This window comes from Ammospiza caudacuta, chromosome 13 (assembly GCF_027887145.1).
Source record: "Ammospiza caudacuta isolate bAmmCau1 chromosome 13, bAmmCau1.pri, whole genome shotgun sequence".
NCBI classification, from domain to species: Eukaryota; Metazoa; Chordata; class Aves; order Passeriformes; family Passerellidae; genus Ammospiza; species Ammospiza caudacuta.
Window position 1 is genome coordinate 20702675 of NC_080605.1, and position 17990 is coordinate 20720664.

The 17990-nt window shown below is 59.2% G+C and overlaps 1 protein-coding gene across 1 annotated transcript; it reads left to right on the plus strand.

Annotated features, from left to right (window-relative positions):
• The first annotated feature begins 5177 nt into the window (after window positions 1–5177).
• Window positions 5178–17699, plus strand: ZNF469 (zinc finger protein 469). The gene is made up of 2 exons (XM_058813791.1): window positions 5178–12130; window positions 12422–17699. Exons 1-2 carry the CDS (start codon window positions 5178–5180, stop codon window positions 17697–17699), a joined length of 12231 nt encoding a protein of 4076 aa, XP_058669774.1.
• The last annotated feature ends 291 nt before the right edge of the window (window positions 17700–17990 follow it).

The following is a 17990-nucleotide window of genomic DNA, read 5'->3' on the forward strand; positions in this document are numbered from 1 at the left end:
CCTGGATGTGATGCTCCCACTGCTGCCTCGTGTCCTGGCAGGAGGCACAGCCCTGATCCTGCTTTTATTGTGCCTGGGACATGGGTGTGATGTGTCAGGATGTGATCCATGTTTTCTTCTTCAGCTCCAGGCTGGAGCTGGGGCTGGCAGGGAGGGAACAGCGAGCCCTTAAAATCCCCATCTTTACCCAAATTTGGGGAAAAGCTCCCTCTGGGAGGGCAGGGAGGGTTGGGAATGGCAGGGGCAGGATTGGGCACAGCTGGGAGAGGTTGGCAGCTCCCTGTGCCCAGAGTGTACCCAGGAATGGGGTTTGGGCTTTGGGCAATTCCCCCTTCCTCCTGCTCCTCCTCCTCCTCCATCAGTTCCTGCCTCTCAGGTTCATGGATAGGATGCACCCAAAGGCATCAGGGATGAGCTGGGATGCAGCAGAGGGCGAAATGGGGATCCCATCTCCTCCATTCCCTCATTCCCACAGCCCCCAGTCAAAGGGACCCATCTGGGGGTGGCCAGGATGGGAATTTTGGGGTGGAATCCCCCCTTTTTGGAGCTGAGCACTGCCCACAAGCAGCAGCACCACAGCCAAGCCAGGCACAGATTCCTGACATATTTTTCTCTTTCCTCTGCAGCCAAGAAATTCACTTTTCATGGGAGGTGCAAGTGAGAGCTGGCAGTAGCTGAGCACGGAGGGTGCCAAGGTAGGCCCAGCTGACAGCACGGGCTCAGGTGCTGCTTTTGGGGGGCAGACTCTCCTGCCCAGCCCAGATGGGCTCTGGGAATGCCCCTGGCTGCAGGGATGGATACTCAGGGACCTTCTCTGGCCCTGCAGCTGCTCAGTGGCAGGAGGGAGGGAGATTAAAGGGACTGGAGAAGGGGCAGTTCACAGGGGAAGGGATTTGTCCCAGCTCCAGACTGGGTGGGATTGATCCATCTGGGTGGGATTTCAGTCCTTTAGCCAGGGGTTAAAAGCCTCTTTTTGGGGACAAAGTGTGTTCAGAGTCACCCTTGTGCCACATGAAGCCGCTGAGAGCCCACAGAGCCAGGGGGTTCTGTTTGGGATCCCCTCGTGGAATCGCAGAATTGTTTGGGTTGGGAGGGACCTTAAAACTCTTCCACCCCCTGCCATGGCAGGGACACTTTCCACTGTCCCAGGTGGCTCCAAACCCCATCCAGCCTGGCCTTGGGCACTGCCAGGGATCCAGGGGCTGCTCTGGGCACCTGTGCCATGGCCTCCCCACCTTCACAGGGAATAATTCCTGCCCAATATCCCACCTAACCCTGCCCTCTGGCACTGGGAGCCATTCCCTGTGTGCTGTCCCTCCATCCCCTGTCCCCAGTTCCTCTCCTGGAGCCCCTGAGGCCCTGGAATGCTGCCCCCACCCCTCTCCCTCCCACCAGCACAGCCAAGGGCAGCTCCAGCTCCCTGGCAGCTGCCACCCAGTTGGCATCTTGAGATTTTCCAGCCACCCCCTCCCACGCCTGTCCCTGATCCCTGAGCAGAGCTGCCACACTCCTGGCTGTGACAGCAGCAGCTCCACGGAATCAGGGAATATCCTGAGCCGGGAGGCACCCACAGGGATCATCAATCCAACCCCTGGCCCTGCACAGACACCCCAACAACCCCACCTGAGGGCATTGTCCAAACTCTCCTGGAGCTCTGGCAGCCTCAGGGCCATGCCCATTCCCAGTGCCCAGCACCCTCTGGGAGGAGAACCTTTCCTGATACCCACCCCAAACCTCCCCGGCCCAGCTCCAGCCATTCCCTGGGTGCTGTCCCTGCCACGGGGACCCATCCCAGGCTGGTTTGTTCCCCCTGCAGCCTCTGAGCTCACCTGGACCAAACCCCAGGCGGAGCCCCCCGAGCAGAGCCCCTCACCCCGAGCCCTGCACGTGTCCCAGCCCCAGCAGGGCTGCCCTGGGCACTGTCCAGAGGCAGAGCAGGAACAGTCCCTGCCTGCCTAATCAGCCCGGGCGATAGAGCAGCGATAGATAAGCGGGGGGAGCGTTATCAGGCTGATTTCCAGATGGAGCTGAGTCACCGCCAGGAACCGACTGCCAAGGTCAGGCAGGGGAGAGGCTGAGCCCGGCTCTGCCAGACCCTGTGCCCCCTCTGCCTGCCATGGGAAGGAGCCATTCCCTCTGCTCTGGTGTTTCCTGGTGGGATATTTGGCCTTTTCCTGCTCACACATGAGCATTCTGTCTGGTTCCAGCAGAGCTGGATTTACCCTGGGGAGATCCTTCCCCTGGCAGTGCCCTCCCCACTCTGTGCTCCCTGTAGAGTGTCCCACATGAGCTGCTGGTGGGATCTCACTGTTCTCTCATGGGAAGGAGCCATTCCCTCTGCCCTGGTGTTTCCTTGTGGGATATTTGGCTTTTTCCTGCTCACACACAACCATTCTGCCCTCTGGTTCCAGCAGAGTTTATCCTGGGTTTATCCTTCCCCTGGCAGTGCCCTCCCCATGGTGAGCTCCCTGTAGGGTGCCCTACATGAGCTGCTGATGGGATCCCACTGTTCTCTCATGTTAAGGAGCCTTTCTCCGTGCTGAGGGTGCTGTTGTCCCCCAGGATTTACACCCTGCAGGGAATTTGGGAAGCTCGGAGGTGCTGGGGACCCTCAGCTCAGCCCTGCCCCGCGGGCACAGCCAGCTCCGGTGAATCACAACCCGTCTGGCACGTCGGGCTCCCGGCAGGACGGGACCTGCCCTGCCAGGAGAGTGCCAGGCACAGCTCTCTGTGCCAGCCAGGCTGCTGCCACCGCTGCTGGCCGTGTCCCCTGTCCCCGAGGGGCTGCAGGAGGCCCCAGGAGAGGGAGGATGCTCTGAGCCCTCAGCAGGGCACACCAGGGCAGGTGGGGATGGCTCTGCCTGCAGCACAGCCAGCCTGGCAATAACCACAGTGGGTTTTTAAAAGCCAAACTCCCTTTGCCTCTGTTCCATCCCTTTCCACCTCCTCTTCCAGGAGCTGAAATGTCAAAATCCAGGGAGTGCTGCCAGTGGTAACCCATGGAGGAGCCTGGCGCTGAGGGCAGGCTGGGGCTGTAAAAGCCAGAGGGAGCAGTCCCAATTTCCATTTTTTCCAGGGTTTCCCATCCCACGGGGGGTGAACTGTGCTTGTGCCAGATCCGTGATCCTTCGGGGGATGGATGCAGGAGCTGCCTGGGCAGTATCACTTTAAATCAGCACAGCCCAGCCCTCCTTATCGATTGCCCCATCGGAGCCTCGTGAGGCCCTGGATTTCCCTGCTGGGCCACCTCAGAGCAGTGCCCTGTGGCCACAGCCAGCAGGAGGGACCCCCTGGCAGGGACAGGGGACCTCCAAACCCTGGCAGGGAGATTTTGGCGAACAAATCCCTAATTACACCTTGCCCTTATACCTGTGCACCATCTGTGATTTGCATGGAGTAAATCCACACCCATTTCCTGCCCAGGCTCTGCCACTGCCAGCAGGACGTGGGTCCCATCAGCAGTGAGACAGACTTGCGTGCCACCAGCCCTGCTGTCCCCATCCCCACACCTGTGCCAGCACAGGGAGCAGGATGTTTGTGTCTCCTGGCGCTCAGCACAGCCCTTGCCATGCAAATCCTGCAGCTTTCCAGCCACACGGCTGAGCCTTTCCCTGGCAAAAACAAAAAAAGGCTCCTTTATGTGGCTGAAAAGCCCGACTGTGATAATGTAGCGAGCGCTGGCCTTGGGTATTTTATCTTGGCAAGGAGCCTTTGCAAATTTAAACAGCAGCTCGCGGGCTCTGGAGCCATGGCTGGCGCAGGCATAAGTGGGGCATTGTTTTCCCAGCAGAGCCCTTTGTGCCAAAGGGCCGCGTGTGAGCTTTGGCCGCGGAGCCGCGCGCTCGGCCCCGACCCCGGATCCGTTTCACTCTGCAGGGTGTGACATTGGGGAGGAATTCAGGCCTGGGAGCTGGAACCAGAGAGGGGGGATGCAGCCACCCCTGTCTATCCCGAATATCCCAAATTAACACAGCGTTGGGGGTGCTGGGTGCTCAGATTCCAGGTGGGAATGGGGAGGTGAGGTCCTGGATAGATGCAGGGCGCTCCCTTTTTCCTTGGAAAATCTTCTGTGCTCAGGTCACTCCAGGGCAGGATGGGTGAAGCCAGTGGGGTTGGGATGTGTGGGAATTACACCCAGAAACAGAGGAATAAACTTAATTTCCTGCTGCTCATGCCCTCCCAGCAGCGCCGTGCCCTGACCCACTGCAGCAGATGGTAAAGAAACATTTCCAGTGAGGGAGGAGAAAAAACCCCTCACTGTTTCCAGCAGACTTCTCTTTAGAAAACACACTCTTTAAAGCTAAACTTCACCCTTCTTTTTATTAAAACCTTCTTCATATAAAATCCTGGTGGCGCCTTTTAAAAGGCTGCGCTTGACTTGTGCTCCGCGTCCAACGCCCCGAGGTCTGGGTTGTAAAATCAGCTGGTAAATTCGGGACTCAGCTTTTCTGGTTTTGCCTCCTTTATAACATCTAAAATTTCCGGGGCAATTCGCAGGGAGCCTGGTGAAGTCCTTTCTCCAAGGATTTCAGAGCAATGAGGGGCAGCTCCAGGGGGAAAGTGCAAAATCCTTTCCCTTCGCCTTCCCTCCAGCAGCGGGGACCTGGGGACACGGGAACATGAGGACACAGGCACTCGGGGACATGGGGACGGAGAGCCCTTCCCAGGATGCCTCTCCCAGCCCATCCCGACAGCCCTTCCCACTAATCCGTAGGTGGAGCTCTTCTGTCATCTTTTTCTGCTTATGTCGCTAAGAACTAACCCAGAAATAGCTTTCCCGGGAGGAAAAAAAGTGCTTCCTCAGCAGCTTTTGCCAGAGGTGAACCGCTCTGAGCATCCTTTGAAGAGCCCGAAGCTGCAGGGCTTCAACCCAGTGGGAGGGTTGCCATGCCCCCTCCTCCAACCACAGCCCAAGAAAAGGGGCCAAAATCTCTCCTGGCCCCTTCCCTGACTGACTCCCAGCCTTCCCCTCTTGTCTCCTGTTCCCTGCAGGTCTGGAGGATGCGGCAGAGCCCTGGTGGCCCTCGGGACCCACCCGCAGCCCGGCCCCGGGGAGCTGCTGCCCCTCTGCCGGTGCCCATCGGAGGGGGACCATGCCCGTGACAGGGGCACAGCAGCTCGCAGCGGGACAGGAACGGGACAGCGGGGCTCTCTAGCCTTGTCCCCTCCTCGGTATCATGACTGGAGAGACCCAGCATGTTTACACCATCAGCGATACTGAGGCTGGCCCCAAGGAGCCCGACAAGGATTTTGGCTGTGAAGGCTGCGGGGACAAGAATGGCAGGGCGCTGGGTGGGGAGGGGACAGCCCCCTTCCCCAAGGACAAGGAGCCCCACAGCCAGCGGGAAGCCGTGATCCGGCCGCAGCAAGCGGGGAAGATCGACTTCAAATCCCTGCAGTGCAAGCCCAAGTTCAGCAATGACAGCACCTGGGGAGAGGCCAAGGGCAGCCCGCTGTCCCCACTGTCCCCGCCGGGGAAGGGCCGGGCCCGGGACCGCGGCCGGCGCTCGGCCAAGGGCGAGCGGGGCCACCAGCAGCTCTACCGGCTCAGCATCGCCGGCGCCCGGCCCAGCCCCACCATCGGCATCGCCTACCCACAGCAGAAGGTGACGCCCCCAAAGAAGCCGGAGGTGACCCCCACGGCCGGCAGCTACCGCTTCCATGTGCCCGGCATCGCCCAGCGCGACGCTGAGCTCCGGCCGGAGGAAATCACCTTCGGCCGCTGCTTCCCTGACACCGCCAGCAGCCGGACCTCCGCCAGTTATACCTCACAGCCCGGCCCCAAGGGGCAGCCCCCCGCCGCCAGCATCCCCCTCAAGAGCCCCGGCACCCATGGGCAGCTACATTATTTAGAGTTCCAGGCAAATCGGACCGAGTCCTGGCCTTCCCCGGAGAAGAGCTTTGCCGGTGCTACCTACGGGATCTCGGTGCAGAAGCCCAGCTCCTTCTCCGAGGGTGGCAAAGTCACTGTGCACGGCCTGGGGGCTTTGCCGTGCCAGTTCCCCTTCCAGCTGCTCCACGAGGCGGGCAAGGAGCAGTTCCACAGCAGCCAGGAGTACCTGGACGTGGGAATGACCGCCACCGCCCAGCTGGCTCCCGCTGCCTTCGCCTTCCACTCGTCCCCCAGAGAGTGGCCGGAGGAGCCGCCGGGTGGGGGCTCCTACGAGAGCGTGTCCCCCGAGGGGAGGCTCTACGGGCTGCCCGCACCACCGCCGCCACCGCCACCCTTCCTGCATCCGCCGCCCCCTCCGGCCCTGCACCACGGCTCCTTGCCCTGCTGCAAGGGCAGGGCCGAGCATCCCGCCGAGCCCACTGGTGCTCTCCCGTCATCTGGTGCTATCGACCAAAACCCAAGCACTTTCCAAGAAAACCAAGCTGTTTTTCCGTCTAGTTTACACTCGCCTGCCATGCCAAAGCCGGTGGGGAAGAGGCAAGCCTCGGCCAAGGACGGCGTCCCCGGCCCGCGGCTGCTGGCGCAGAGCAGCCCCCTGAGAAGGAGCGTGCCACCAAAGTCCCTGTCCCAAGTGCACTTTCAGAGCAAGGCCTATTGCAGCTCCCCCGCGGGAGCCGTGCCTTTCGAGACGAGCATTCCCACTACGGCACCCACTCACCCCCGGCTTGTGCAAGCTTGGGAAGGTGCCACGAAGGCGTTTTCTCCCATGAACCAGAATTCAGCACCTTATTCAAACCCTGTTGGAAACCAGTTCTCATTCGAGTGCCAGTCTGGCCCCGAGCAGAGGCAGCACAGGCAGAAAAATGCCAGGCTGCCTTGGCAGCAGATGCACGTCCCTCCTGCAGTGCCCGGTGCCAACAGGCTGGAGCTGTCGAGATACATCAGCAGCCAGAAGCTCCCCTTCCCCCTGGGCACATCGGACTGGCAGGGCAGCGGGAAAGCCCAGAAAGGGCCCCCCATAAGCAATTCTCCGGGGTACCACAGCAAAAAGCTGTTATCAGGAGAGAGCCTGCAGAGGGGAGATCCCAGCGTGACGGGAGCTTTCTCCTTTGAGAGTGGGAAGGAACCAGGGTCTCCTGCCTGCGACTCAAGAAGCAAAGCCCTGTTCTACACTATGGCTCCAGCAGCTCCTCCTCCCTCAAGGAGTTCATCGGGCTCAGGGCTGGTCCTGCCACCATCAGCCTTGGCAGCTGCCTCCCCTTGTGAGTCCCCACTGCCGTCCCCTGTCCCCAACCCCACGTGTGGCAGCACCTGCTCATCGCTGTCCCCCATGTCCAGCAGCCCACTCAACTTCGAGGACAGCCAGATGTCCGGAGCGCTGACACCCTCGCCCTTCTTCCAGCACCCCTGCCACGCCAAGGATGCCAACAAAGCCTTCCACCCCTCCGAGGTGCTGAGTCCCAGCTCACTTCATTACCACCCCCCGGACTCTGTCAAGTCGTTCAGCTTCCCTCCGGATGCTCTGAAAGAGGACAGCCTCCTGAAATGTGCCCCGGGCAGCCCGTTCCACCAACCCAGCGGGGAGGTGGCCAAAGGATGCTCGGATGGACTGGATGGGGAGCAGCTTCCACCACCCTACTCCTCCCATCACCTGCTGGCCACCTCCCTGAGCAGTGCCAGCCTGGACCAGCTGGACGTGCTGCTGACCTGCAGACAGTGTGACCAGAACTACAGCAACCTGTCCTCCTTCCTGCAGCACCGCCAGTTCTGTGCCTCCCACCCCTCTGCCCAGGCAGAGCCTAGGGATACTCCCCGTGCAGCTGAGGGGCGCAAGGTGCTCCCACCAGAGCCTCCCAAAACCCCCGGCCTGGCGCTCTCTCCAGACCCCCAGGGACATCTATTAGCGTTAAACAAGAGTGATGATTTCTTGCTGGACGGGGAAGGCAAAAGCGAGGGCAAGGAGGATGCTCTGAAGGGCGGCCTCTTCCACGGCCTGGCCGCCGGCTCCCTCCCGCTCAGCGCTTCCGACCTGGACATCGACGATGCCAAGCTGGACAGCCTGATCACCGAGGCCCTCAACGGCCTGGGGTACCAGTCTGATAACCCCGAGATCGACAGCAGCTTCATCGACGTCTTCGCCGATGAGGAGCTGCCGGGCATGAAGGCGGCTGGCACGGCCCACAAGGCCAAGGAAGGGCAGGCCTCGGAGAGCAAATCCAAGCAGGCAGCAGAGGAGAAGGCAGCAGGAGAGGCCAAGGCTGGCTGTTTTTTTGAAGATGGGGAGCAGGTGAAGAGAGGGGCAGGAAAGCGGCACCGCCACAAAGGGAGGGTGGCACGGAGGGTGGCACCTCAGGAGCCGGGTCCTGGGCCAGAGGGAGCAGAGAGGACAGCCAGGCTGAGGGCAGGCAGGAAAAACAGCATCCCACCAGCCAGCACCCCCAGGAAACTCGGCCAAGACCCTGCCAAGAACGAGGTGGGGCCAGGCATGGCCTCCAAGAGCTCCAAGCCGCCGCGGTTCTCCATGAAGGACGTGAGGAAGAGGAAGCCCCGAAGCGGGACGTGGAGCAAGGAGCTCATCCACAAGATCGTGCAGCAGAAGAACAAGCTCCACAAGCTGCAGGTGAAGAGCAGCAAGCAGGCCCAGGTGCCCCAGGCCAACGAGAAGCCACTGGCAGCCACCAAGGAGGGTGGGCTGAGGGAATACGACTACGTGTCTGACTCGGATGAGGAGGGGGCAGAGTGCAGCAAGCCCCGGGGCAGGAGGAAGCGTGGCACAAGATTCATGGGGAGGAGCAAGTACAGCTTCAGCAAGAAACGCCTGGGCAGGAGTGAGAGGGCCAGAGAGAAAGACCCAGACTGGAGCTACAGCCGGAAAAGGGACGGTCAGAAAAGGGAGGCACGGGAGGACGGGGATGTCCCGAGTCAGGAGGATGCTGAGGAAGAGGATTGTGCTGCCAGAGCCCAAAGGAGAAGCAGCCACTCACCTGCTGGCAGCAACCACAGCGTGCCCAGGGAGATGGGCACGAGCCCACCCTGCGCTGGTGGGGCTGGTGACAAGGGTGGCTTACAGAGGAGGAGGCGCTCGGGCAGCCCAGCCCATGTGCCAAGGACTCCCCTCAGCCCTCCCCAGCACAGCAGCCCAAAGATGAGCCAGGAGAGCAAAGAGGACATTCCCAGGGGGAGCAGGAGGTTTGGCTCAGCCAGGCCTTTGCTGGCAGGCTCCAGGACACGGCCAAGTACTGAACCAGATGTTGCTGCCATGGACTGTGCAAAGGAGGAGCCATCACTGCAGCCCCAGGAAAGGCAAATGCCCAGCACGGCCACCCCAGGCAGGAGCCCTGCCAGCTTCTCCTCTAAGGAGGGGCTGGAAGAGCCCAGAGGAGCAGCAAAGCTCCTGGGTGAGGCAGGAGAGCCCACCCTGCAGGCTCAGGGCTCTCCTGAGCTCACCATGGACCACCAGAGGCAGCAGTTTGCCCCTTTCTCAAGTGAAGGGCTGAAGTACCACGCAGAGGAGGTGATTGCTGCACCTCACAGCAGTAACAAATCGAGTCCTGGCTGTGGGAGTGCCACTTGCTCGGAAGCAGGAATCAAATTCACAAAAGGACAGGGGCTCTGTGACACTCAGAAGGATTATCCCAGTCCCACAGCAGCTCCCAGCTACGGGGGGGATGCAGTGGGAGTGATGCTCGCTGCCAAGACACCCGATCCCTATGCCAGCAGTGACAACACATTTTTTGATCCCAAAGGCCTTCCTGGTCACTACGAGGACAACCTCTTCCCAAAGCCCCCAGCCCTGGGTTCCTCCCACATGGATGACATGTACCTGTGCCGGGATGACATCAGCGCCAGCTCCTTTGAGCAGAAGCACTCCAGCATCTCCCCTTTCGCCACGGAGATGCCGCAGGGCAAAGTGTCCTCCCCTCTCGGCTTTGACTCCTCGTCGATATTTGGCGAGCTGCCCGTCTCTGAGTTTGATCCCTACGAGGGCAAGGACGGATATGTGACACCCTTCCCCTGTGCCCCCCGCAAGCCGCTGCCCTTCGAGCAGCCCTACCCGCCCTTCCTGCCCGAGAAGGACTGGTCCCTCATGGAGGACGTGGCTCCCATGCTGCCAGAAGACATGGCTCAGTTCCACAGCCTCTCTGTGGAGAAGCCACCGGCCAAGAAGTTCCCCGAGGAGCAGGAAGGAGCTGTGCCCAGCAGCCAGCTCTCCCTGCCGCTGCCAGATAGGATCACAGATTACAGCGTGGCTTTCATGAGCAACATTTCGGATGACGAGCTGGAGATCAAGCGCTTGGTCACAGAGCTGGAAAGCCAACTGCAGAGCGGCAAGCTGGACTCCGAGGTGGCCGTCACCCTCCAGAAACCCGAGCCAAACGTGGCTGCCCACCTGCGAGCACAGGGTGCCGAGCGGTTCCCGGTGCTGCCGGCAGAGCCAGAGGCAGGCCAGGAGAAAGGGCTGGTTTTGGCAGGTGAGCTGGGCAGATCGAGCCTCTGCACTGGGGAGAGGCTGGCAGGGGACAAGCCAGACGTGGTGGTTGCCCATGAGGACTACGAGAGACCCAGGGAGCCCTGGGCGTGCCCGCTGGAGCTGGGCTCGCTGGAAACCCGGATGGGCATCCCAGCCCCGCTGGCCACGAACCATTTCTGCTCCAAAGACAGCAGTGAGCAGCTCCAGGGAGCTGAGGCCACTGAGGAAAGAGACCTCAGGAAGATGGAAAATGGGGCTTCTTCCAAAAGTCTACCTGGCTCAAGCACAACTGACCAAACAGAGGCTCCCATCTACACCAGCCCTGTGACAAAAAGTCCTCCTGTTGTCACCAACTCCATGTTCCCCGAGACCATGGGTGCAGCAGAAGTAACCAAAGACCCCCTGCCATGCCAGTGCAGTGCTGAGGGCTTCCCCATGCCAGGGAAAGCAGACACTGATCCTGCAGAGATGGAGAAGTTTGATGCCGATCTTCCAAACCCTAAACCCCAGTTTGGCTTTCAGCAGGGTCCCGCCCCAGCCTTGGATCTCGCCTTTTCACCTCATGTCAAAGAGGTCCCAGATACAGAGGAAAAACCCTTGAGCAGGACTGAGCCTCCCAAAACAGTGAAAAATGCTGTGGATTTCAAAGGGGGTGGTGATGGGCCTGGGCTGGTGGAGGAGACGGAGGAGAGGAAGAGTCCCAACACCTATCAAAGACCTGCACCCAGTGACAAAGCCTTCAAGCCCAAAGTGCTGTTCCTTGAGATGCTGAGTGCACCCAAGGAGACCGATCACCCTTCCCAGGAGATGATGGGGGCATCCCAGGAGGCATCTGCCAACCCTCTGCAGCAGCTCCAGCTCTTTGTTGCCCGGACGGTGAAGAACAACGAGGAGGAGCTGTTGATGCCCTGCTTCCCCGGGCTGCTGGCTCCCTGTGCCACCACCCACATCCAGACAGAGCACCAGGAGCAGAGCAGTGCTGCCTTGGAAGGAGAAAATCAGACCCAAGGGGAAGGGGATCTCCCCAGTGGAAACAGCACTGGAAATATCACTGCTCCAGGGACAGAGGTGCTTTCTCCCAGTGGATGTGAGCAGCTGGAGCTGTTGGGTGCAGAGGGCTCTCACCATGCAAAACAATCCACGTCGGCAAAGCTGGAGGTGCACAATAATGTAACAGAGCTGCAGCACTTAGCAAATGAAGCCCCAGAGCCGAGGGACATTAATATCCCTGCAGATGGTGTTTCCCAGGAGCACGATGACCTCTCACCACCCAGCAGCACCGCCGTGACCTCGCTGCCAGGGCAGGGGAGGAAAGATGATCAGCTCAGGGAAGAGCAGGAGGGAGATAACAACACAGCGACCTTGGCATTTAGGAAACATGAGCAATCCCACCCCAGCCGTGGTTTGCTCGAGGAAGAAACGCTGGGCAGAGAGGAGGGAGAGAGGCTGGAAAGGAGTTGGGTGGGGAAGGGGGTACAGCACCAGGGCAGTGCCCCCACCAGTCCTGTCAGCCCCTTTGGTCCCTCTGAGGGGGATCTCCACCAGGATCGCAGTTTGGGGATGGAGATAAAAGCTAGCATGGTCAGTGCAGATGTTCCTAGAGAAGGGAATGGCAAGTTGTCCCTCAATGGCTGTGATTGCACAGGGGAGTCTCCAGCCAGCCTGCTCTCACCAGCCAAATATTCCAACCTCAAATGCTTGCAGAGAAGTGGGACTGAGGGAGAAGAGGTCCCCAGTTTAGGCACTCAGCTCTCAGATGAGAAGAAATACAGCTCCTCCCTGCTTGCAGCACCAAGTTCATCCATCACAAAGAGTTGTCCTCCCGAGGCCAGCAGCCATCACATCCATCACACTGTGAGCCCAGCAGAGCAAGGGACATGGGAAGGGGCACCTGCCTTCCCTCCCTCGCTGCATCCCTGCGGGGCTGTGCCAACAGAAGCGGCTGAGGAACATCCTCATCACCTCCCTGATGGTGTTTTGGGTAGCTGTGAATCACCTGGAAGAGAGGGGACAGTGAGACCCTGCACTCTGCTGCATGGGGATGGTCTGGTGGGCTCTGCCTTGGAGATGGGTGGTCCCCAGGAGCCGCCTGGGAAGGACTGTTCTCTTCCCTGCTCTCCGCCTTTCCACCAAAAGGGTGTTGGGAGAGAGATCCCCGAAAACACCAGTGCTGTGCTGCCAAATGTTAAAGAAAACCAAGAGTGTGCCATCACAGACACAGTCATTAACTCCACCCCTCCAGAAACCCAGGATTACCCAACCCAGCCCACAGAGGATCTTCTGCCTGTGGAAGAAAGGGAGGTCAGCCTGAACCAAGAGAACAAGCTTGAGAATTGCTCCCATGTCAGGGATAAGCATCCAAGTGAACCAGAGGCTTTGTGCAATGGTTTTGCTGTTCAAGACATGTCAGCTGCCATCAGCAGATGTCTTACAAGGGTTGGAGATCTTGGTCCTGCTGAATTAAATGGCCACGAGTTTCCAGGGGCAGCAGAGGTGAGACTTGGTCTTTCCAAAACCACAGAGAGTGAAGGAAAGAGTTTAAAAGGGGAGAACTCCAAAAGCCATGGGGTTGCAGAAGCTGGGGGTTGTGTGTTGAACAGCATGGGCCAAGGAGAGGACTACACACCCAGCAATACTCCAGACCCATCCCAAAATGAGCTCCACAAAGGAAGGAAGCCCAATGGACTCCCAGTGACCTGTGACATTTGTTCAGCCACTTTCCGCTCCAAGCCCGGCCTGACCAGGCACAAAGCTGTCAAGCACCAGGTGAAGAATGGTGGTTTGCCACAGCCCAGCAGGGCTCCCAGGTCCTCTCTGATTCCTGCTCACAAGACATCAAAATCATCCCAAAAGGTGCCCAGGAGGAGCCCGAAGGCATCAGCCAAAGACAGAACCTGCAGCTCACAGGCACTGACCTCCACCGTTGAACGCATCCCCAAGAAAATACTCCCAGACCTGGAGAAAGAGCCCAGCACGCAGATGCAGGAGGTGGTGAGCAGGGTGCTTAGCGACCTCAGTGTGATCTCCTTGGAGATGTCCCAGGAGCTGCACCACACTCGCGTCCTGCAGAGGGAGGTGAAGGCAAAGGGACCACGCCTGAAGGCAAGGGGATCGGGAGAGGCAGCGACTGGGAAGGATTCAGGATGGCAGACCAGGAAAGGAGAAAAGGGCAGAAGGAGCCAAAGCAAAGATCTCGGTGAGGAGAACAGCAGTTCTGAGAAGCAGCTCAACAGGAAAGTGAGGCGAAGGAAAGCGAAGGTGTTTCCCAGCAGGAATCGTCCCTGTGAGCTGGAGGAGAGCACAGGTCCTGCTGCCCTCAGCTCCAGCCTGCCCCAGATCATGGAGGGCTTGCAGGAGCCAGAGGGTTGCATCTCCACAGAGGAGCAAAACAGGACCAGCACAGCACAGCGCTCCCAAAAAGCCAAAGAGTCCTCTGGTGCAGCCAAGCTTGAGGAAGACCTGGGCAGCAGGATGGGGTCTCTGAAGGAGATGGTCAGCAAGGAGACAGCCACGGGCAAGGTCACCTGTCCTGGGCAGGTGGAAGATCCAGATGCAGTGGAAGACACGCAGGCTTGCAAAAAATGGATCAGTGGGTTTGTGGAGCAAGTGGCGAAGGGATGGGGCAAGGTGGGCACAGAGCAGCATCGTGGTGCTGATGGCACAGAGGACATGGATGCTGGGACAAGGGACAGTCCTGTGGCAGGCAGTGACACTAGGGACTGGAGTGGTGCCCTGCAGGGTCCCGCAGCTCCTGCTGAAAGGGTTTTGCTGCTGGAGAACCAGGATTTGGGAACCACCCCGGATGTTCCTGGGCATGGTGCTCTGCAGAGCTCGCCGAGAACCAGCCCTCCTCCTGCAGAGCCAAAGCGCTGGGTGAAGGCAGATGTGCCACCAGGCAGGGAGCTCTGCGGGGACAGCACGGCCTCCTCAGACCTCCAGGGCTTTTTTGACGATGATTCCACCTTCTCCCAGCTGTTCCCCAGGGATGAGCAGCTTGTCCGAAGGAAGTGCACGCGGGTGTACGGGAAGCGCAGCAAGAAACCCAAACCTGTCCCCGATGTCAGCCTGCAGCCAGCGGGGGCCATCGACTTCTTCACCATCCGCCTGGCCTCTGACCTCAGCGACACCAGCTCCTTCTGCGTCACCAGGGAGGACCCTGGTGAGTATGAGACCGTCTCCGTTGACGATGCCCTGATGCTGAACATGTGTCATGGCGGCAAGGCAAAGAGCGGAGATGCTGCTCCAGATGGATCTAAAAACATCGAAATGAGGTTGGACCAGGAGGTGACCGACCAAGGGAAGGAGGACATTGACCTGGAGGACAACATGCTGACCTTCTTGTGCCAAAACAGCCACATGGACAACGTCCCCAGCTTGAACATTTGGGGCAGTCTGGAGAAGGAGGGGGAAAGCCTCTCTGCCGAGGACATGTTTGAGCCTCTGATGGACCTTGAGGATGAGCATTCGCTCCAGGAAGTGAACTCTGAGCCCCCTGACCTGGCAGAGGAATCCTACAATGCCAAAGATAACGGGGATTCAGACTCCCCTGAATTTCACACCATTGACATCGAGATGCTGAATGCAAAGCTGAAAATGAGAGACATGTGCTTCTTCAGCCCTTGCGAGGATCTTCCTGGCCATGACGACGACAGCGCTGTGAGTTTGAAACCAAAGTCGGGCAAGCACAGGAGCAAGCTGGAAGATGGCAAACTGGGGAAAAACCGCGGGGACATCACCATCAAAACCAAAGACAAGCAGTACAAATGCAAAGTCTGCTTCCAGTGGTTCCTGACGCTGGGGGAGCTGGACTTCCACAAGCTCTCCCACAACCCTTCCCCTCCTCCCACCTGCTACATGTGCGTCCAGCGCAAATTCAGCTCCCGGGAGCAGCTGCGGGACCACCTGAAGGAGAAGCACGCCAGGAACAAGGCCGGGCTGTGGGCGTGCGGGATGTGCCTGAAGGAGATCTCCGACGTCTGGATGTACAACGAGCACCTGCGCGAGCACGCCACGCAGTTCGCGCGCAAGGGGCAGGCGCAGAAATCGGTGATGGGCCTGCCCGGCTGCTTTGGGGAGGACAATGCTGCTGTCACACACTTCCTCAACACCATCATGTGCCGCAAACCCTCCAGGTCCTCCCAGCACGGCGACTCCAGCAGCAGGCATGGGGTCAGCAGAGAGAGCAAGAGCCCCAAGGAGGTGCCCCTTGAGCAGGAGAAGGTGATGAAAGAGCCCATGGAAAGCAGTGTCAAAGTGAAGCCACCTGCACCCAGCTCGTCCAAAGCATCCTCCAGCCCATCTCCAGAGCACGCAGCAAAAGGTGAAAGCACCCCAAAATCTGTCCCCATGCACCCAGACTGCAAGGACCCCTCCCGGGACTGCCACCACTGTGGCAAACAGTTCCCCAAACCCTTCAAGCTCCAGCGGCACCTGGTCGTGCACAGCTTGCAGAAGATTTACTTGTGCCACAAGTGCCCCATGTTCTATCAGGAGACCAAAGAGCTCCGGAGCCACCTGAGCCAGGAGCACGGCGTGGTGGAGGAGCAGGAGATCAAGCACACCACCCTGTACGCCTGCGAGCTCTGCGCCGACGTCATGCACGTCATCAAGAAGTCCTTCATCTGCAGCATGTGCAACTACACCTTCTCCAAGAAGGAGCAGTACGACCGGCACATGGAGAAGCACCTGGCGGGCGGCAGCAAGACTTTCAAATTCCGAGGGGTTATGAGGCCTGGTGCTGCCTGCAGGGAGGGCAGGGAGAAGGTGAAGGAGGACGGATCTCTCCGGGAGGGAATGCCACCAAGCAAGAAGCAGAAGGTGGCTCACCATGGCAGCTCAGTCCCACACAGGTCACCAGTCCACCTGGACCCCACGAGTGACCTTCACCTGGTGGAAGCTGGAAGCCCCAGCCTGCAGGTTCCCACTGAGTCCTTCCCAACAGCACCTGGTGGCCTGGGAGCACCCCAGCCCTCCATGAAGGCAGAAGTCATGGTGGGTGACTTCTCGGAGCTCCTGGCAGAGATGGAGAAGTCCCCATTTGACCTTTTGCCACCACCACCCTGCCTGTCCCCATCTCTGCCACCAGCTGCTGCTGGCAGCCCTGAGCTCAGCCACATCCCTGGCCTGTCCATCGAGGAGCTGGAGAAAGGAGCCTTTGATGGGAAACCACTTCCTTTCTTGGACTCGCCTGAGTTTCCCATGGACCTTGCTGGCTTGGCTTGTCACCAGGCCACCAACCAAAAACTGTCCCCTCCCCTCCTGACCCAGAAACGTGGCGGTGCTGATGCCCATAAAACAACAAGCACAGGCAACAAAGATGAATTCAGTGCCTGTATCCTGGAAAATCCCAGCACAGACACCAACGCCGTGGAAGGGATCCCTTTTCTCCAGCTTGCCAAGAAGGTCTCAGAGCTTCCTTCTCCTAAGGCAGAGTCTCCACAAGCCCCGGACACCCACAAATGGGGCAGCCCCAATGATGCCTCTGCCTGGGAAGGTGCAGCTAAACCAGCATCTCTAGAAGGTGCCCACCAGCCCCTGCCCCCAAAGGACAAGTCAGCATCACCCCCAGTCAACAGAGCTTCCAAAGATGCGGTGCCACCAAAGAAAACCGTGAGCAGTGAGGCTGCTCCTGGTGTGGGCAGCCCCGAGGAGGCTCAGCAGCCCATCTCAGGGAAGGAGAAATCCATGCCTGAGGCTAAGGACAATAATGCTAACACCAAGGAACAAAGTGGCAACACAGGCAAATCCAGCAGCCACCAGCCCAGAGATGAGGTGGCCAGCAACACCACGAGACACAGCAAGCTTCACCCCAAGAGGAGGAAAGAACACAAGTCCCTGAGCCACCGGGGCAGCTCCGGCTCCCGGGAGAACATGGAAGGAGACGGGAAGAAGAAGAAAGCCCGGCCACCATGCCCGGGCAGGAGCGAGAGCACCGCAGAGCTCAAACGTGGCAGCTGGAGCAGCGCCGAGGCTCCCACCCCGTCCCCTCCTGGCAGGAGGGACACGCACTGCAGCAAGCTGGCACCCAAGCCTAGAATGGGCCCCCAGCTGAAGAAGATGGTGCTGGACCCTTACAACCAGAAGAAAGGGGAGCTCCGCCACGCCAACGGGGATGTGAGGCGCAGGAAAGCCATCCTGGGCAAGAGCCTGCACCAGGTGCTGGCCAAGGGGCCGGCGCCGTCCCCGCGGGGCTCATGGCACGGCCACCGCGGGGCCAAGGCGGCCGGCCCGGCCAGCTACCACAGCGCCGAGTCCCAGAACAACCTGCTCAGCCAACTCTTTGGGCAGAAATTAACCAGCTTTAAAATTCCTCTAAGGAGAGATACTTCAGAATAATTTATGGAAGTGACTTGTGGTGATCCTCAGCTGCTTTCATGGGGTTTGCAAGGGAAAAAAATTATCAAAGCATTAAATTCGTTTGTGTAGCATGATTTCTCTGTCTAGCTTAAATGAACTTGCACTGCAGCCTCTGTGAAATAGTTTGCTTTGTGTCTACTAATCTACTTTAATTCACCTGATTTATCATGCAAATGCTAGAACTTTGATGTTGCTGATGATTTTCATGAACTGAAATTGTAATCGCTTTGGGCAGACTGAATCGTTGAGAGCAATTGCTTTATTGCAGAA